This window comes from Poecilia mexicana, unplaced genomic scaffold, assembly GCF_051168715.1.
Source record: "Poecilia mexicana isolate PSO_F unplaced genomic scaffold, ASM5116871v1 scaffold_7, whole genome shotgun sequence".
NCBI classification, from domain to species: domain Eukaryota; kingdom Metazoa; phylum Chordata; class Actinopteri; order Cyprinodontiformes; family Poeciliidae; genus Poecilia; species Poecilia mexicana.
The window spans coordinates 24,160,823-24,182,409 of NW_028263376.1; the positions used below are offsets into that span (position 1 = coordinate 24,160,823).

The 21,587-nt window shown below is 37.1% G+C and overlaps 1 protein-coding gene across 1 annotated transcript; it reads left to right on the forward strand.

Moving 5' to 3' along the window:
* The first annotated feature begins 3,342 nt into the window (after positions 1-3,342).
* Positions 3,343-13,688, forward strand: opn7b (opsin 7, group member b). Its single transcript, XM_088007297.1, has 5 exons — positions 3,343-3,791; positions 3,880-4,042; positions 6,071-6,198; positions 12,671-13,005; positions 13,097-13,688. The coding sequence occupies exons 1-5, from the start codon at positions 3,704-3,706 to the stop codon at positions 13,595-13,597; spliced, it is 1,215 nt and encodes a 404-aa protein (XP_087863423.1). The 5' UTR covers positions 3,343-3,703; the 3' UTR covers positions 13,598-13,688.
* Positions 13,689-21,587: the final 7,899 nt, after the last annotated feature.

Sequence of the window (21,587 nt, forward strand, 5' to 3'; positions counted from 1 at the left end):
GTTTTTGCCAACTTGCCAACTGCTATGTTTGAACTGGGGATCTGTAAATTGAAATGTGGGTGTAAACTCATACCCAGGGGGTCTTGAAATATTGCTGTTTTCTAAATGTATTCAGTGGGAAAATCACCCTTGTTTTTGATTTCCACAATGACTTTGCTGTCTTTAGGGTGTTCACACTCATCTGTGTGCACTGGTTGGATGCTTTCAGTTCTGCTTTATTGTTCCTCTGTCCCATTTTCCTTGCGGGTAATCTCCATCATTCTGCCTTCAATTCTATGCTTCTGACAGTTTCAGTTATGGGATTTGTCTCATCCCTCACTAGTCTTCTCCTATTTGTTACAGCCTCACATGATTTTTACAACATCCCTATCTCCTTCAACTTCTCTCTGCAATATTGCCCCTTGCCCTAGGTTCCATTCATATGACAGCAAGGCTTAAGTTGTCACTGGTGTCCTCTCCGATGATTACCCTCAATTCCACAATTCAGCACCGGGCTGACAGGCACTTTATGACTTTCAGCCTCTCTTTGTGCCACTTTTCCCCTCTTGAACAAATCAGCATGAGCATGGGTTCTTCGCTTCTCTTGAGCCCTGCCTCACTGCTCCACCTCACACTTATTCAAAATGTCTCTCTCTAGACTTCATCCTCTCAAACTGTTAATCCAGTCATGCCCTTTGCACCCCTGACACTGCAGAGGGAGGAAGAGGGTGCGTGAGGGGATGTGGTCAACAGTCACACAAGATGGCAGATAAAGTATTTAAAGTCGTAGTTTCCAAATGTTTTCTGTATCAAACTAGCAAAGTGAGAGCAGAAGAGTACATGCATTAATGTCAGTTAAGGAGTAAATAAAAGCACGTACACATCTCTGCTTATATGGTGTTGGTAGTCATCCGTCCCTTTTCCACGCTGACAAAATCCTTACAGGGTCATGGGCAGGCTGGTCTCTATCTACGGCACAGAGGTAGAGACCTTTGATGGACATCAGTGGAAAGATTATGGCAGGAGAAAACTTAGACAAGCAACTATGCACACAAACTCATTCCTTAGGGCAATGTAGAGAGACCAATTACCCTAACATTCATGTTATTGGACAGAGGGAGGAAGCCAGAGTATCCAAAGGGAATCCATGCATGCAAGCTCAATGCAGAAAAGCCCCCCAGCTGAAATGTGACTAATCTGATTATTTGTTTTTAATGAGTTGACAGCACTAGTTGAATATAAAGACCAGGATGGGGCTGTAAATATTGGTTTTCTGGTTTGGGACCCTGAAAATCTGTGATGATCATATATGGTGTTGGCAATGAAACAAGTCCTGTAAATGACAGTATATCAATGTATTTTTCAGTCCAACAGTGATGAGGCAGTAAAGAATATCATCTTATGCATGTATGTATGTATGTATGTATGTATGTATGTATGTATGTAAATAAAAGGAACAACATTTATTTTGTATTATTAAAAAAACTGTTACAAATTCTGCACAGCACTTAAAAGAATAAAAAATAAAAGGCTGGGTGAATTATAATCACAATATTTACCAGCTATTACAGAAATGCATGTGCATAGTTATTATTGTTACCCTTTGTTTCAACAAGATTCTAATTTATGTTTTATGGGTGTTTCCTGTGTTGCAGCTTTTACTAGATTTCTTGATATGACTCAAAAATATTGTGGATTTGTTAGTACCTTTGCCAGAACTTGGTGACTGGAAGTATAATTGTTTATGAATAATTTTAAAGTAACTTGCATGCTGGTATTCCTGCATATAAACTTTTAAGTATTTACTCAACTGCCAACTTTTCACATGTAATTTTGCCTGCTGTCAAAATAGTACACAGTAAAATTCATGAGGCAAATTTTCTACATGCTGATAATGTTCCCACATGCTTTTGGATGCTGTTCATTTTATTACTAAATAAGTGATGTCAATGTCCACATCTGAAACTCGTCTCTCTGTAGTCATGTGTTGGTGAACTCCATTCTGGTCTTCGTAAAGCCCCATCACGTCCCATCTGTTTTCTTTAGAGTCACCAGACCTCCCCAAACATCAGAGGAAACACATTAAAAACCTAAAAGGCAGATGTACGATAACATCACAAGATGCTTTTTTTGTGAGATATTTGAAGAGTGGTGCCAGGATGGCCCAGAGTCTCACATTCAGCTCTGGTTCAGAGGAAAACATATGCAGTCATGACTATAAAACCCCAAACAGGATACACGCCGTATCAGTTTCCTTGTACATAAACCCATTTGTGTCTGTTTCAGAGCTACGTAGAGACCACATAAAGTCATAATTGAAGATCCACACTAACTCTTGTCGTGTTTGAAGCTTAGACACACTCTGTGTGGAGATTCCGATTTATCCAAAAGCTGCTCCTGTTTAACCCCCAGGTGATTTAATTTGTCTCTTTTCCTTTAATATGTAAATACAGGTAAAATCTTTGGGTAAATGGAAAGGCTATGAATACATTTTCTCCCTCCAAAGGAAAAAAAAAAAATTAGAAAGATTGCCTCAGCACCTTGTCTTGTTCACAACAAATTCCGTATTAGCAGTGGGTCATGCAGCAGGTCATGCTGGGTATGCAAATTCCTCACAGGTTTCTGAGCCGACACTGATGTTGAAGTGAAAGATGGCATTTCATTTCGTCTCCCGTTTCTTTCTTAGTTTGGTGGGACAATGACTTGTCAAGATGATAAAAACAGAATAGGTCTGAGAAGTGTCCAATGTTAAGTATAACCAAGTGAGATATGTCACGACAAGATTTATCTATTGGTGTGTGACTGTAAACTATGTAAACACTTTAAAGATTGTCATCCTCTCTTTAAGTATGAAGTCTGCCAGTTCCATATCCTGTAGGACAACCCACACCATATTCCAACCTGCAAACTTTGCTAGTGCCACAGTGCTTTAGGGATGATGTGCAGAACATTTCTTCCTCCAATCAGGCTGTTTGCAATAAGTTTATCTTTGGACTCATTTGACGAGACTTTATTCTCACAGTATTTCACTGGCTTATCCAACTACCCTGCAGAAAATTTTGTACAAGCTTCAATAGACTTTTTCTACAACATTTACTTTTGAGTGTGCATTGAGGCCATTACGGTTGAGTGCATTGCTGACTATTTTCAAGGGGAAAAGTTGCAACTGCTGTGTCCAGGTTTTTCTGAAGCTGCCTAAAATTTGCTTCTTGGCTTTTGAACAAATTATTTTGATGTTTGTTTTGACTTTCATCAAAAATCTTGCAAAAGGTTTCTTGTTGGGTTGGGAAGTTTAGAAATATATCTACAACCAATGTCATTACTATGTTTTGCAACAGTGAGATATTTTATGATGGCTTTTTTCCCTTTATGCACTCTACTTGGGTATGGAGAAGTTAATACTAAATTAGCTTATATTGTTTAGCACGTAGCAGCACGAATGACAGAATTTAGTATTTTAGTCATGTTTGGATTTATTTGTATTTTTAGATCACTTGGATTGTCATTGACATCTGGTGTTATTTTTTATATTGATATAGAAATTGGAAATATATTTACTTAGAAACATTTTGATGCATTCAAACTTTTTTTTTTTTTAACCAGCTGTATGTTAGTTGTGACAAACAAATCGGCTTAGTTTTCAGAATTTCTTGAACTTAATACTTTTGTAGATTTTTACTTACTGTAATTTCTTCTATTCTGTTTCTTATTTCTTTCGCTCAAGATGGGAAATGCCTCCGAAATTTTTCTGTTCGTGTCCAGAATATCAAAAGACAATGACTTCGTCATGGGAACACTCTACACCATATTTGGTAACTCGATTAGACTCCTCACCTTTTAGTAAACATAATGAAGGTCAAAATGCTACTTTCCCTCTTATTTTACCTCTGTGTCTTCCAGGTGTGTTGTCCGTACTGGGGAATGGGATCCTGCTCTTTGTGGCCTTTAGAAAGAAATCGTCTCTGAAGCCGGCAGAGTTCTTTGTCGTCAATCTGGCCATCAGTGACTTGACCATGACTATAACTCTGTTTCCACTGGCCATTCCTTCAGCCTACGCTCACATGTGAGTGACCTTTGAGGTGCAAACCAATGAGATGTTTTTCAGTACATTAAATCAGGCTGGTCTTAAGAAATGAGCATGTACTTATAAAAATTAATGTTATGTTATTTTGGATTCATAATGATGCATTTTGAACCCGTCTTTTTTGGGGTGATTTGATCAAATGTCAATATTTTTTTTTTATATTTTAAATAAATAATTGAGTGCACCAATTTAAACTTACCAACAACATTTATCACTAACAACATTCCTACGTAGTTATCATCAGTCTTCTGGATTAATTATTTCTTAATAATTGACAATTTTCTCATCAGAAACAGTATTTGTTTAAATATATCAGCTTCCTAGAGCCGACCAAGCGTTTTAGAAGAGTATACAAATTTCAACAGGATTGAGCTCTGGGATTCGGGAACCCTATTTTGTTTCATTCATTTCAAAACCAGTGAATAGAAACAGTGAAGAACAAAGTAAAATGACAAGCTAAAATACAGAGGAAGTGGTGAACGTGAATAACCACACAGAAGAGCTCTCCATCCATTATCTTTACGCGCTTATCCCTGCTGGGTCTCAGGGAGGGGCTGGTGCCCATCTCCATCGGTCATTGGGCGGGCATACCCTGGACAGGTTCCACGCACCAGAATAACTAATTACTGTAGAGGCAAAAGGGAAAAAAAAGTTGAAGAAGAGTGCAGGCGGTGAGAGCCAGGTGACAAGGACCAGTTTTGAAGGGGAGGAAGAATTGCCAGCTGAAGGAAGGTTGTTTTAAAACAGAGAACTTGAACTGGGAGTAAAAATCATGGGAAAAGACTAATTTTTGTCAGAGAACAAAATTCAAAGCAAAAAGCGAAAATAAATAAACTTATGCAAAGAAATGAACTAATAAGGCAGGATTAAAAGAAGTAAACAAATGATCAAAACAGAATCCAAATGATAAAACAACTCCAACACCAATGAGCCATAACTATTTGACCCTTAGTATCTATCCATCTTTCCGTCTATTCATGTACATATTAATCCATTGTCAGAGTTGGTGGTTTTAGACATTTTCCATGTGTGATTGTCACAATTCAAACAGCCTGATTCCAGTTTAGAGGTCGATTTTTTTTTTTTTTCTCTTGCGTCCATAGGTATCAATAGAACTATCTTAATTTCATAAACTGCAGAAAAAAATTGTAGATTTGAACTTTTTCAGCAGATGGAAATCTTCATTGGTATTAACCAGTACTGGAAAGTAATTCAATTTTTACTCGTTCCTTGTTAACAGTCTATACTCTATAGTCACTGTCCAGGCGGTGTAAAATGAAATTACCTTCAGTTACAAAGTTTAAATCTATTGAATCTAGCTTTTTACTTAACATGACTGTTTTTGCCTAAGAGACATAAGGACCAAAATAATACCATAATTGAAACAACTGAAGTTTTTCAGGAGCCTATTAAATGCACTGAAGGAGACATTTAAAACAAGAAGTGCAGTTTGCCCCAATGTTCAGTGAAAGACATCATTTTGTAAATTGATCAAATGAAATTAATTTGCCATCATTTTTATTGCAGTTGTAATTCAACAGTAAAACCAAAACTAGCTGCCAAGGTACTCCAAGAGCCTTCTAAGTGTTTGAAACGGCCAGCCACAAGACCTGTTTGATATAATGGCACCAACTTATAGATTCACAACACAGTTGTGTTGAGCATAAAAAAAATAAAAAAAAAACTAAAAATGTCACAAGAATTACAATTTTTGTTATCCATATGTTTCCCACTTCAGCCGGTTGACCTTCTCCAATATCTTCGTCTGATCTTCTGAGGATCTATGGATGTAAGGTGTCAAAGCGACCAGCGTTGAGTCAATGTGTGTCACTGTCTGCCAGTAGTGTGACCAGACAGCGGCACACATGACCAGTAGAAAGGCATTAAATTTATTGCCTCTCTCTTGTTGTCTATAAATGTTTCCAGAGAGAGTTTGCACATAAATATTTGTTTAGCCGAGATGTTATTCAGTGACATGTGCTCTTTTCTGCTTTTCTTTCTTTTCAGGTGGTTATTTAACCTGACAACCTGCACTGTCTATGCCTTTTGTGGTGTTTTGTTTGGCCTGTGCAGTCTGTCCAATCTCACGGTGCTCTCTTGTGTTTGTTGGCTCAAGGTCTGCTGTCCAAACTACGGTAACCAAAGCATTTTTTTATACCGTTTATTATTATTCCATGTGAAACCAACCATAATCACAGAAACACAATATAAAGCGTGATCATCAGTGTGTTTTAAAGATGGAAATGATCGAATAGAACAAATAAAATTAACAGACATCAGAAGTTTTGATTATAATTTTGGGCAAAAAAATTAGTAATGAAAATAAGAATTATTTTGCATTTTGAGTGAAACTTTGCTTATCCTTATCATCTGGTAAATGTTGCTGCAACATTTACCAGATGTAAATGTGGTAAATGTAATAAAACAACAACAACACAAATGACGTCATTAGATAAGTGTTTGTCTTCTGTTTTAAGTCTGAAGTGCCAAGAAGTCCAGGGACAGCTCAGCTCATCTGCTTTGTTGGGTTTTCTGTCTTTAATCTTTCTCTTGACAATACTTAGACTTTATAGTCTCTGTTTAGGGTTTAGGTGAGGCGTGTTTCGAGCACACAATTTTACTGATTTTATTTCCAGTCAGCTTTCCATTAATTTGGTGAGATGGAGCACTCTGTGAACGGCTTTGTTTTCAATGCTCTTTGTGGCTTTTCCTCCTGTTGCAGGATGTCGACGACTGCAAGACAGCTGCCAAGTCAGCAGTTTCCCCTATTGTATGGCCCATAGAATATCAATATTAAACCTTATTTGGTAACACTTTATTTGAAGGGGGTTGAATAAGACTGACATGACACTGTCATAAACATGACGTAACACCTGTCATGAACATCAATGAGCCTTCATGAATATTTATGACTGTTGTCATAAAGCGTCATTCGGTAAATTACGACACTTTTAATACAAAGTTGACATGATTCAAAATGTCTTTATTATGACAACTTGATATTAACCAAGAAATCATTACTGTTTAAACTTTACCTTTAAAACATAAAGATACCTATTTTTTAAAGTACAATCAGTAATTCTTTTATAACAAATTTATATCAGTAATGATTTCTTGGTTAATGTCAAGTTGTCATAACAAAGACATTTTGAATAATGTCAACTTTGTATTAAAAGTGTCATAATTTACCGAATGACACTTTATGACAACAGTCATAAATATTCATGAAGGCTTATTCATGTTCATGACAGGTGTTATGTCAGTCTTATTCAACCCCCTTCAAATAAAGTGTTACCCATTATTTTTATTAGTTGCATATATTTATTTGTTTCACAAGAGATAATCATTAATATAATCAAGCCTATGCGAGTTTCATTTCAACAAAAATATTTTGAGTAAAATAAGTTAACTTATTGACAATATTATATTATTAGATATTCAGCTTTTTTTTGTATGCAGACACTATTTACATGGAACAGCATGCAAAATTCATAATGGAAGACTCTGACCTGACTGGGATTTGAACCCAGGACATTTTTTTGCTGTGAAACAACAGAAGCAATAACTTGAGTTAAAAAAAAATTCATATAAAAAGTTTGTTGCATAAATTAACATTGTTTTCTAGACAGCAAAGGGCACAGTATTAATAGTTTGCATAAAATATACATATAATAGCATGACCTGAAAGACTTTGCCTCCGGACCTGAAAGGTCTTGTTGTTTCTTTGGGTTTCTGCTGTAACTCTTATCTGTTATACTAAAAAATAAAATCCAGAATATAAGATTCCTATGATAATTTTTTCACTGTTTGTTGGGATAAAGCCTGGATTCTTTAGTTTGCATAGACATGGTGTGAAGTTAAATTATCTAAGTAGTGGGATTTTCCAAATGCACAATTCATCCGTTTGGCCCTTTAATTATTCAGCTTTTATTTGCATGATTACATTTTCTGATCCAAATCTTTGAGCAGCACAAACAGTTGAGGTCTTTGCGTAATACTCTGTAGGGACTTCCAAAGGCCACGTTTCTGTGTCAGATTTTCCAAGAGACTAACTCAGAGTCATATTTTTTTTTTATCAGCTTGTTTCCAAATTGCTCATTAAACCTTTCCACCAGCAGTTCAGGTTTATTTGAGGAGCTGCGATGGTTTGTTATTGCGCTACTTAGCTGCAAGCCTTTATTCACTAATCATGATGGACACTTGAAACATGGATCATCATCATCTGTGTATTATCTAATTTCGCTTACTAAAGTATATGAAGTATGTAAACAAATTACATTTATTTAAACACTGTCATTTATACTTTTGTGAATGACAGGAATTTGGCAGGAATATTTGATCCTGAATAAAGATCCAGCTAGATTGTCTCCAGCCATAACTTAGTTTAAGAGTAATTGAATAAAACGACATCTCTGTCTCAGGCTCCTGTCATTGTATTGGCCGACTGTCAATAATTCTGCTTTATAATTCCCATCTCTCTAATCTAATATAGCTAAAAGGTCTGGTTTTCCTTTCTGTCAAAGAGCTTTCAGAAAGCGTTTCTAACGTTCAGTAAAAGGGCTGTGATAACACGCAGAGTAGGTTTTTATGAGCTAGGTCCTCTTAAAATAAGGCATAGTTCATGCACAAGAATCCAAAACTCCATCTAAACTTGGAGGATATTTTTTTATTGTGCTTGGGGTCACTCTGTCAGTAGAGTAGTTGTCTTCCAACTGCAAGGTTGTAGGTTTGAGCCCAGCTCCCTCCCATCTCCTCGATGTGTCATCGGCCAAGGCACTGAGCCCCAAGTTGCCAACTGATCTGCGCATTGGTGTATAAATGTGAATGTGGCTGCAGTATTAAGTCAGTCAGTATGTAAGTAAAGCACTATATGAGTTCAGTCCATTTATTAGGATCCATTTAACATGAAAGTTCTAACAATACAGTCGTGCTGGATTAAAGTAACGTTTGGCAAAAAATAAGAATCCAACTTATTTTTTTCAAAAACTTGTGCTTTACACAGTTAATTAATCAGTGTTGAATAACTAATTCCAGGTTTGACTAGTCCATGTATTGTTTTACTAGTTAATATTAATTTCTAAGGCATCATAATATTTTGTTGTAGTAGTAATAAAATGACTATAAAAACAGTTTATAAAAAAATATTTAATATTTGTGCAGATACGTCTGTCAGAGCCAGCAGTATAAGCCACACAATAAAAGTTATTGCTAAATAAAAACAACTTCTCCATTATTAAATGGAATACTTCAATATACCAATTGCATTAAGTTGTGTGATTGCACCACTAAATAGTATGTAATAATGTTCACTAATATTTCCAAATATACTATTATTATTTGAAGCCCATATTCAATTAAATTTTTATTAGGTATCGACTGATAACTTATTAATATCACAATATTTACATGTCCTAATAATAGTAAATGAGATAATGATTGTCAGTTCCTCTCTTAATGTTATAAAGCATAGAAAATACTAAATTATTATCTTTTCACACACACACACACACCCCCCCACACACACACACACAAAATAAAAGATTAATTAATCTCAGGCTATGCTATTTAAAATCTCTGTCCAGTATAAAATGAACAGGTCCAGTTTTAACCACTAAATATTGCAGCTTTAGTGTCATTTAAAGCTAAAGATAAGCTTGTTGTGTTATTCTGGTGATGCTTAAAAATTGTTAAACTTTGATGCTTAAACATGGCCACAGCTTGTCTGTTATTCTGTCCCTTTTTTATATTCCTGTTGGGATCCCAAAAATCTGCCAGGCACTCTGAGTGGCAGCAGCTCGTTCCCTGCTTATGAAACCGAGTCCTGGTGTCGAGTCTGACATGCAGCGTTTGATAGCTGACTCCATGCTACTTAAGCCACTCACCTACATATCCAGGGTAATAACACCTTGCACTTTTTGCAGCAGGGCAGAACTGTTTTGGGACAGGCTGTACTTTGACCAGATAAATTATATCATCACATTTCACAACAGGCCAGCTTTGCTTGGAACCAGGGCAGAAAAATCTCAGAGGGGCACAATTAAATAGAAGTTCCTAATTTATTATTCAACATATTTGTGAAACTGGGGAATCTAATTAAAATTTAAATTGTACGTATAAATGTCAGGTTTTTTTACTTTATTTATTTGTTGCTGCCCAACTAAAAACCAAACATCTCATTGGTTAACTTGCACCAAAACTCAGCCAAAGACTAATCACCTTTCAATAAAGTTTGTCATTTCTTTAGATAAACCAGCTTGATTCATGTTTCTCAGGTGAAAGTCGTGGTATTTTGTCTTTATACCAAAGTAATGGAGGCTGGTTAAAACTAAAACTGGTTAAAACGGCCTGTTGTCCTCTTTGTCTGTTCCACACCAAGTCATTTCCTCCTACTGCAAGTACAATTAGGAAGAAAGATAAAATATAGGTACATTAGGCTTTTTTTCATTTACCTGCAGACATTTTTCAAAAACATTAATCTTGATCATAGTTTGAGGGCCCAATATATTTACTAAAACAGTATTTTAAACTTTATTCTCTGAGCTACAGGGAGTCAGTAGGGACTTTGAAACTGGGGCAATGTGCTCTATCTTCCTGGGGAATTATCGGGAATAATTTGATTGCTATGTGGTTTTTTTGATTAGCTTTTGATGAAGCTAATATTTTTGATATCCCAGAAAGCTAAACTGGATCAAAGCACAAGTCGAGCTCTACATGTCTGTATTTCAGTGGTTTTATGGCGTTGGTCCTCCACCCAAAACATTACAACCAACTGAGACAGAGATGTTTCTGTTCATATTCCTCACACATTTATGCCAGTCTATTTGCACCACAGGGGTTTGCAGAAGAGGGGAAATTCTGAACATAATCTATCAGTTTGCATTATCAGTGCTTGACAGACACTGGATATCGCTTCACAAAATATAATTACTGCAGCAAAAACCTGCATTGGTTAGAGAAGACACAAAAATCTAGAGAAGCAGACCTAACTGCAATGATGCAACAGAATGTATGATTTTACATCTCATATTGTGGACAATTTGTTCTCGTCAAAACAGAATCAATTTCACCTCGTCTTTATGCAACTCGACATAATTACAATAGAGTGTAGTATGCTTTCTGCCCTTTACGAGGTTCAACTTTTGCTCGCTGTAATTGAGGTCTGTGTTTTCAAAGAGCTCCTCTTGTTTAGTTGCAGGTAAACACGGTCTATAACGAAGTGTGTAAAACACAAGAGACCTCGAGCCTTATAAATAGTGTCTGAAGTGCAAATGAGCTCAAATTATTCCACTTTTATGAGACTTCAGGCCAAGGAACCCCGTGCCATCCTGCTGCCTCCAAGTTATGTTTAGTTAAAAATTTATAACACATCTTATTTAGGGTAATTTTGAAATAAATGACCTTCATGGCAAAACAAAACAAAAAAACATGCTTTAACAAGAAATTATAGTGAACTTATTTATCCTCTTAAACGTATTTCAGAATTGCAATTAGAAGAATAAAAAAAGTTTGAGACATCGTCGCTGAAAATGTTGGAGCAAAAATGTGTGGATTCTTCTCTGAACCGGTTGTTCAGCTCAGTTTGAAGAGAGATTAAGCCTTGATGTGTCAGTTGGATAGTTGGAGTTTTGTTCTCTGGAGTAATGTTCCACCACAGATAAAAGCTATCCATCTGTAATGGCTATACCCTTTCCACAAGTCCACACAGCTCAGCGAGGGCCAATCGCCTCCCTCACCCTCAGCTTGAAGAGTAAGAGGGGTTGACATCCTGCTGAAGAGGCTGTGTGGTGCCAGATAAGACTGTCCGTGTTCTCCTTCTCATTGAATGTGCTCTGAAAAAGCCCTTGCCTAAATCAATTATAGCAGAATGTGGGGAGGGCTGTTGCAGTATTTCTTACAGAGCCTCTTACTCAAACTCGGGGGCGAGCGTTGCAGCAGAAGTTCTGCGCAACTTCTCATATGACATTATGGAAAATTAGTCGCAAAAGCTCAAGGTGGACCCTGCCGAACCTGAGCAAAAAAAAAGACCTTCATAAAAAGTGTGTTGAAAATATCTTTTGTTTGACTTGTGTTTAGCCAGACTTAGAATGTCTTTATTTTTGCTGAATGCTTTGCAAGCCGAATAAACAGTAACATTTCAAACAAACCACATCGGAAAAACACTGAAAGAACTTGACTAATCCGTGATTATTGTTGGTTTTAATCATCCACTTAAAGTTTGCAACTTCATCACTTCAAAAGCCACATTTTGTAGCCCCAGTTTAAGGTCTTTGTACAGCTAAAACAAATATTAGACAATCAGTTGGATGTAGCTGTAATTATTGTGAATTGTTGCAGAGTACTTTAAAGTTGTTCTTTTTACTTTCAAGTGATTTTCAAATCACATCTACCCACATTAGCTAAATGCAAATTTGCATGTATTATTCACCACACATGTGCTGCCATTTGTGTGCTGAAAAACCTTTCAAAATAAAAAAAAAATTAATAATTTAGTTGGGATAAAAATGTATTTGTCGTATCAAACTACCACTTGACTAAGTGCTTTTTCACACTTTTACCACATTTTGTCTCCTTAATAGCCACTGATTTATCCTCCGTCTCCCATTACAGGTAACAAATTCTCATACTGCCATGCCTCCCTACTCGTCGCGGGCATCTGGTGCTACGCCGGAGTGTTTGCCGTGGGTCCACTGTCAGGTTGGGGAGAGTATGGGGCTGAACCTTATGGGACTGCTTGCTGCATCAACTGGCACGCTCCCAACCACAGTTCTGCAGCGATGAGCTACATCATCTGTCTCTTCTTCTTCTGCTACATTGTTCCCTGTACTATTATATTTCTGTCCTACACCTTCATCTTGGTGACAGTGCGAGGCTCGCGGCAGGCCGTACAGCAGCACATGTCTCCACAGAACAAGATCACCAATGCACATGCACTTATAGTTAAGGTAACTCCATAAGCTTACTTATTTTGTCTTAATTAGCACTTTTTTTCCCCATGAGGAATGCCTTTTAAGTATTTTCATGTTTACTTTGCAGCTTTCCGTGGCAGTTTGCATCGGTTTCCTCACGGCTTGGAGTCCATATGCGATTGTTTCCATGTGGGCAGCCTTCGGGAATGCAACAGACATACCACCAATGGCTTTTGCTTTGGCAGCCATATTTGCCAAGTCCTCCACCCTTTACAATCCCATTGTCTATCTGGTCTTCAAGCCCAATTTCCGCAAGTCTCTGTGTCGGGATGTAGCTCACTGCAGAAGTACATTCTGCAGATGTTTTTGTCAACACAGCTCTGCACAGAAGGGAACTTGCAGGCAATCTCATCACATTGACGAGTGCAACTCCACAAGGTTGTCTAACGGACTGCCAGAGAACCACCGGACCTGCAGACATTGTCCTTGCACTGAAACGGTCTCCGGTGCCAAGGAAAATTTCACAGATTACAGTCCTCAGCAGACTGCCAGAATACTGAAAGGGTCTGTGCAAACCGAGGTCGCTGTCAGTCAGCTCTCCAATGAGATGCAGAGTGACTTTCTTTAAAGAGAGAAAAACGCCGCCTCAAAAACAAAAGCTGCCAAAAGAAACCAGCAACAAAAAACTGCAAGATGTTGGATTAAAAAAAAAAAAAGAAGCTAATTGCAATTTCAGGAATAGTCAAAGGCTGAAGGCTTACTCACTGATGAAAAAGACTATTATTGAGTATTATTCTCGAGTTCCAAGCTTGTTCTATGCCTCAAATACTTAATACTGCCAATAGAAAAGAAAAACAGATTTTAAAAAAATCAAGATTTGATCATGCAGTTACAGTAAACACAGTAAAATAAGCAAGCCAACCAGTTCAGATGGTAAATTTGTCAGGTCAAAGTTACAAGCATCAACTATTGTATTGCTCTGAACAATCAACATCAAGGAAGCAAGACTGAAGAGTCAAAATGCAAAATCAATTTACGCTGGATTTAGAGGGAGGAACTGATACTGAAACTGACGACTCCCTAATCAACCCTTTATGTGTTTTTACAAGTACTGTACATTATGAGATATTTGTATTTATTAGCGCATGCCTCAAACTGAAGGACAACAGGGTTGCTGCTCTTACCTAAAAGTAAGTAAATATCGTGTCCCGATTGTTGTCGGAGAACAAAGTTTTCGAAGCCTCAATTAATTTGCATACAATTTGTCGAACTTGAGGTTCACCTTTTAAAAGTAGGTTCGTCAAATGAATAAAGAACAATTCAAGCTCAACAAAGCTTCTTATTACCGTCATAAAAATGAACATCCTAGTAACAGAGTAGCATTCGTTACTCTGCAGTGTTATGTCTGATTGTCTGTAGGAAAAATGTTTGGATGGTTGGTTTAACAGCTCCTTTGGACCAAGACATGAACAATTTCTTTATGTATAATGGAAATATTTGTTTTCATTTTACACTTTACTTCCTTTTTTTAATGTAATTTTATAATTTATGATGTAAAATTAGATCCTCTGGCACCAAAGCCAGGCAAAAATGCGTAATGAATGGATTACCCAATTAGTTTTCTCATTCTAAAAAAAAACCCCAAAAGAAATCACAAAAGTAATTAAACTAAAAGGCTTGTGCAGATTTTATAAATGTTTTTTTTTTAATTACATATTAGCACTTTACCAACTGAGAGATTCAAATGACAAAATACGTTTTATACTTAAACAGGGTTAACTGTTGGTCAGTCTGGGTCCATGATAGAGACAAGTTCAGGAGAAACAAAAGCACAGCTAAAACATTTTAGAATGCTGATTACAAGCATTACAATTTATCAATTTACAACTGAGAGGCACACTTCACAATAGGACTCATTCAGCTCTGGAATGAGTCTTATTCCAGAGATGAATGAGTCAACTCTGGGACCCAGACTAGTAAGATGGCTGGACGTCCTCATGCTGCTCGAGAGTTGTCTAAAACAGATGGCACATTCAAGCATCTGAAAATTGTACCCGAGATGAACCAGGCTTGTGAAGATCCACAAATCTCTTCTTGATATTTTGCTTGCGTTATTTCTTTTGAATTCGTCCTTATTCATGAAGTGAATGAAGTTGTTTGCTTGAGATGCTACCTCAAAATAAAATTACAGGTGAACCCTCCAATTAACTCTGCCATTAGTCAGTTAGCGAATTAAAAATATTTGTATCAATTCTGACTGAGCTAGAACAGAATTTGCTGTTTAGTCTGAGAATAAAAACAAACATAAATATTTTTTTATAGTGTCTGGTAATTCCTTGTTTCAGTTTTACAGTAAACCCCACAGTTGAGTAGACTTTTTTTTCCCACTTTATCTTTGAAAAAAAAAAAAAAAAAAGTTATTGAAATATCAAACTATTAAAACACAGATTGACAAGTGGCGATATCTGTAAATTTAATCTCTCTCTGAGCATTTTAGCCCAATCTGTGACTGGCTGGTTTCGTTGTCTAACTTATCCTAACATAATTGTGCACTGTCACCACCTCCCTCAGTAGGATGTCTTCAACCCCCCTTCACAGCTCAGCGCTTTCAGAAGACACTCAAGGTTGTCCAAGTCTTAGCTTGAAGTGCTTAGTGTGCAGTGCTTCAGATATTTGCCAGTAAGGTGCTATCCACTAAACAATACTTTAGATGCTTTGATTAAGACATTTCAGACATTTTCTTTAAAAACAAAAAACGGCTCCTTTTTTATATTTTGCTTAATAGGTCTGCTGTTTTTTTTTTCTCTTTACTAAACAGCTCCATGTCATTAAATGAGGCTAACAAATGAAGAGTTCAAACAGCTATGTGATTTTAAACAGTCAGTTTTAACCTGCTTTTGGAAGAGGTCAAATCTTCAACACTCACAAGATCAGCAAAAATAAATAAATCCACATTCACAGTAATTACTTTGAGAAAAAAAAAAGACATTTAATTATTTTCCCTTTGAGAAAAAAAATACATTCAAGAGGGTGCTGATTTATTTAATTAATTCAAAATAGGAGAAAATTTCTGTGCTTTTGCATGAATATGGATATTTTGTCTTCATTGCTTCTCTTGCCAACTATTAAAAAAAAAAAAAAAGTTGGTAACATGAGACCTAAAAGGCTGTGCCTCAGCACATACCAACATTATATGAATAAAAATGCTCACTGAGCATAGCTGAGCACTGTTTGCCTAACAGGCAGTTTTGTTCTTTTCTCCTGGCAGCAAAGGTCATCAACCGAAGTCAAAAAAGACATGCAATGTACGAGATAAATTAGATCTGCTCGAGTGTGTGTTTTTGTTGAGTGGCGTAGCTTCTGTGATATCTTCACTCATTATGTGGGGAAGGCTCCGGCTCTTTCTAGTTTTCATAAATTACCCAACAACAAAAGCAACTCATGTTTGATGTTTGCTGTTTCATATGATCACCTTATGTTCTGCTTGAGGTGATACAACAATCAGGTGACATGTTGCACATAATCTCCTGAAACTCCCTAATGACTCAGTAAAAAAATGAAATCTAACAAATTCAACAATAAAATAAAATTCAACCAAAAATCAGCAATACAAATACACCGCCATCTTGCTTTTTTATATTTTGTTTTTATAGTTTTTACATTTAGCCATGGGTTTGTGAGATGCCTCTTATTGAAGAGTTACTGCCTTTTAATAGCTAAGGCTACGACTACACATAGCCTTAGCACATACTCGACACATACAAAGAAAATACAACAAACTGATCCCTAAGTCACTTTTTGAGAAATAAAGTGGAGAGCATGTTGAACCAACAGAAAAAGAGTGGGGGGGGAAAAAACCTAAGAATCCAAGAAAACTGCTCTGTTTGTATTTGCCATCTCGTTTCCTATTAGTCCAAATTAACTCAGCTGGTTTAGTGGTTTAACTGTGGGTTAGTCTAGTCTGGTTAGTTGAGAACAAAATGTAAGTCTTTGAATGTAATTGTTTTTGCCACCATGTTGGAAGGAGACAACGCATAGCACCTCATGCCAGAAACACCATACCAACGGTGAAGTTTGCAAGTGGGAGCATCATTTCCTTGGATTGTTTCAATTTTATCACTTGATGTGATTGAATGATCTGGCTTTAAATAGTAGATATGTAAATAAGACCAAAAACATAAAGACACAATAATTGGGTTAAGAGAACAAAATCAAGGTTGTTAAAATGTCCCAGTTAATGTGTGGCTTAAAGGGAGTGTATTATGCAAAATCAACTGTTTTGAGCTTTAAACCATGTTACAATGTCATTCCCTCATCAAACACATAACCAAACTGTTGCTTTAACTTGTTTATGCATTGAACCTTGAATCTCGGGTGGCAGCCGTTTGGCGGCGCCTTAACGCCTCATGCAATGCCCTGCCTCTTTCCCCAAAGCTTCACCCTGGAGCTTCAGTCTCCAGCTGAGCTCCACGGCTCCATCACACTAGCGACGGCAGCGAATAGGAAACACGTCATGGAACTGTGAGCTAATCACACAAACTACAACATTCTTACGTCTGGCTGTAAACAGCATCAATGGACGGCACGGGGAAGCATTCTTTGGATGACGTACTGAAGGGGAGGTTCTTAAAGGAACAGAGGCAAATTTCAAGGTGTCAAACGGCTTTGACATGAAGTCAAATTTCTTAAGTTCTCAAATTATTTTAAGATATTCAGAATTTTTATAATAATTGAATGTAACTGATTGTGCCATAAAGTGGCTCTGCATGTCTGAAAAATTTATATTATACACCCCATTTAAATTAAATTTTAAATCTAGTGAAAGAACTGAACCAAGCAGTTCAGACATAGAGAAGTTTCTCTGAGCCTGAAAGATTTGGAGGCATTTGGTTTTGAGAAATCGGTTGCATCACAACAAAGCATGTTGCTAATTTCACCAAAAAAACAAAAAAGAAAATCAGATCTCATGTCATGATACACTTTTCTAACTGTAGCACCCACCGCTCCCGTACCTGGACCCAGGACAGAACTCTCGCTCTCAAGTGGGATACTACTAGGGTTCGTTAGCTTTCCGGTATATACCAATCAGGTTTAACTAAATGTAGTGACTACTACTCAGTTACTATTTTCATTCCTATTTTGTTTCATCTAGAATAACCCAGACATCCATGCAGAACTTCGGGTTTATTTTATTTTTTCCACACAGCTAACTTTTCTTTCCCTCTACCCAGAACGTTGGCAGAAATTTAACACATTTCAGTATACATAACCCATTAATAACATTCCCAAAAATCACAGTTCTCAATTCTACACCCTTTTACATTTCAAACATATAATTTCACACACACACACACACACTCACAGGGCCCACATTCTCTCACAAACCGTCCAATACCCGCTGAATCTTTCGTCGCAGGCCTGTTGGATTTTCGAGTTCGCCGAAGCAATCCTGCCGTCCGCGTTTCTTTTTTCTCCTCTGGTAACTCGATGAACTCACGAAAACCTCCTCCACCGATGTCCTCAACGTCAATGCTGTTTTCTGAGTCCACAGTCCCTTCTTTTCTTCTTCAAACACATTTCTTGCAACTATATCTGTCCTTATGAAAAACCTCTCGCCATCTTGGTCGTTCCTCCGAACATGTGCTCCGTAGCTAGGTCCCCTCATAAATCACAGTCCTCTTCACAGTTCCTACCCCTTCTTCCTCAGTACTGTACTATACTCAGCGTATAGAAATGGTTATATTCAACTACTATATCTAACACAGATATTTTCCCTTCTGTTTTAATACAAAATCCCTCGTTACGACTCTTTCAACACTCTGCTCCTTCCTTCCTCCCCGCTCACCTTCTTCTTCCTCTTTTCCCCTTTTTTTTCTTTTTGTTTCTTCTTCCTCTTTTCCCCCTTTTTTTTCTTTTTGTTTCTTCTTCCTCTTTTCCCCCTTTTTTTTCTTTTTGTTTAAGTCCCCTTTACTTTCCCTCGTAAATTTCTGTTACTCTCAAACCTATGGGAATCAGCCTCTTACTTACGCTGCAATAGATAAATCACCGAAATGTACATTTATGTAACTCCATTACCCATTTTTAACCCCAGGTACTTATCAAAAGACAGAAACCCCCCACTTCTTGTGGTTCTCAAACCCCAGGGCTACATAACTATATATAAAAAAATAAGTAAGGTGTTTAATCCCAATTCGTTATATAACTCCACTTACTTTTTTAAACTTTTTTATTTATTTATTTTTGAGAACTTGGGTTGTGACTGATATATGGCCAATAGGAACATTAAAGACCGGGAAAAACAATACATGAAATTCATCTTTCTGCAGGTGTTTGTCCATTTAGTTGGACGATGACGTGTAACTATACGTACAAATTCCTGGTAACTCAAAATGTTAATTTCTACCTCTTTACTTTCAAAGTGGAGGACATAGACTAACGCTATGACAACTCTTAAAAGTTCTCATAGTGTGTCTTAAAAGAAAATAAACAGCTGTGCTGTCACTATGAAAGCATTTTTGTTATATTTTTTGAATATATATATTTTTTAACAATGTTTCAGTGAATCTAATTCTCACAGTAAAGCCTATGATTTTTTTCTATCAGTAAATACGGTTGATGATTGTAGTGGTTTTAGTAAAACACGTCCACAGACATAACCCATAACATGGACCTACCCTAACATAAATTATTGCTGCATCCAAAAGTAGACTTGGAGCAACACTCTGCAACTCTTAGAAACAACTGTGCTGTGTTTTGTACGAATGCCTACTTCAAACCCTCAAGGTGGCATACCCCAAGGCAGGTTTTTGCTTCCTAAGCCCTTAGCTGAAGTCAGTATACTTATTCATAAGTTTGTGAATGCTATGTTAAAAGAAACTGTGACAGAAGAACAAAGGCCAATGAGCATCTGTGGTCTTTAAATTAGACGAGTTTATTCTATGAGTGTTCTGCCGTCAGCAGAGACTTGTGGGGCTTGAGCGTGAATCCTTTCACACTGAGCTGTGAGATGAAATGAACGACGCCTCGGGCTGTCTGTAGCCTGAGTTTATTTCAGCTGACACGTGTAGCTCCATGTGAAAACCTTGTAGTTGTAAAATAAAAAAAGAAGAAAAAATAAACACCATTTGCAAAGTCAAGTTTTTCTAAAGCTCTTATAAAGATGCTGCTGAAAGTCCTTTCATCTGCAGCTTTTACTTTACAGTGTTTATCGATCAACTCCTACATGTGCAGGGTGGCATCTCGTTACTTTATCTTGTTCTGTAACCTCCAGAATGAAGTGGGGGGAAAAAATTAAAGCGTGACTTGGTATAGTATTCATTTCCAGAAAAAAACAACAACAACAACAACTAAATGATTGTACTTCTGTGATGTTTTCACACCGACGGTGGTTTGTTTGTTGCTGGGACATTACAAAAGAAGGAAATGATAAGACTTGAGGATCTGTGAAGGCATTTAAAGCTCGTCTGCAGCAACCAAAGGTTACAGTCACTTTCAGACTCTCCGTCAAAGCCAAAATGCTGTTTTCAACGCTCATTCTTTTCTACCAATATGCAGATGAACACAAGAAGAATATACATATCAGAGTCTCGGCTTCAAGCCGTGAGCTGAGGAGGTTTGTTTGTTTGGCCCCACATTTTGTGGGCAAAGATGGACACTGAAACCAGGAAATACAACTGTGAAAATCTGCTTCTGATGTCTCTTTTCTACTGTTTTTTTTTTCCTCTTCAATATTAAATGCTACAACTCCCTCTGTGTTTATTCTGTATCATGAGCCATTCCCTCCTGGGTGATTTACACTGGCTTTACTCATAAAGATAATATAGTGTACATACTGTATAGGGCTGCATGTGTGTACATACGTGTGTATATATGTGTTTGTAAAGATGCCAACTGTAGATAAAATATCATTCATGAGTATCAGCCAAATTGTATAAATAAGAAGGAAAATGTCTCTTCCAGTGTCTTGAAATGGGGATGAAGGATTTTTTTTTATTTTATTTTTTTATGTAGTTTGAGCTTTAGCAGAGTCCCATTCAAAGTGTTTCCATAAATGTCTGTCATTAAGAGATTGGGGTGCGTGTAAGCTGTTGGATTAGTGGGTTCGTTCTCTGCAGCTGGATCTATTTTACTTAAGCTTGTCTAAAATTTCCAAGAGACCATAAATGGAGGCAAATGGCATATTTGTGTAAGGCTGTCTGTCGGACAAGTTTTACACAAATATGGCGTAATTGGTCAGTTCCAAAGGTTTTGGTATGCCCAACCCATTATTCCACATCACGTGTTGTAGTGTAAATGTACTATGTTGACATAGAAACACTTCTGAATGGCAATGGTCTAAAATAACACAAGCAATGCCACAGATGTCAGTGTCTTTTATTGGGGTTTTTAAGTGACATACAAACATTAAACAGTGTCTTATTCTGAACTAAAAGGAACATGATGATGTGTGGCGTGCATTTTAATTTCGCCCCAGAGTTTTTACTAGAATTATATCCATTAAAGGGCCTCACTGTGGTGTAGTAGTACATCAGTCTGTGTGGTTTGATTAAAGACAACGGAAGTTTTCCTTCATGTCTTTGCTATTCTCTCTCTGCCCAATACTTGCCTGTAACTCTGTA

Coding starts and splice junctions, on each gene's coding strand:
- opn7b (XM_088007297.1), top strand. CDS start 3,704: ATGGGAAATGCCTCCGAAATTTTTCTGTTCGTGTCCAGAATATCAAAA. Junction 3,792..3,879: donor AACACTCTACACCATATTTG/GTAACTCGATTA, acceptor TGTGTCTTCCAG/GTGTGTTGTCCGTACTGGGG. Junction 13,006..13,096: donor CACATGCACTTATAGTTAAG/GTAACTCCATAA, acceptor TTTACTTTGCAG/CTTTCCGTGGCAGTTTGCAT.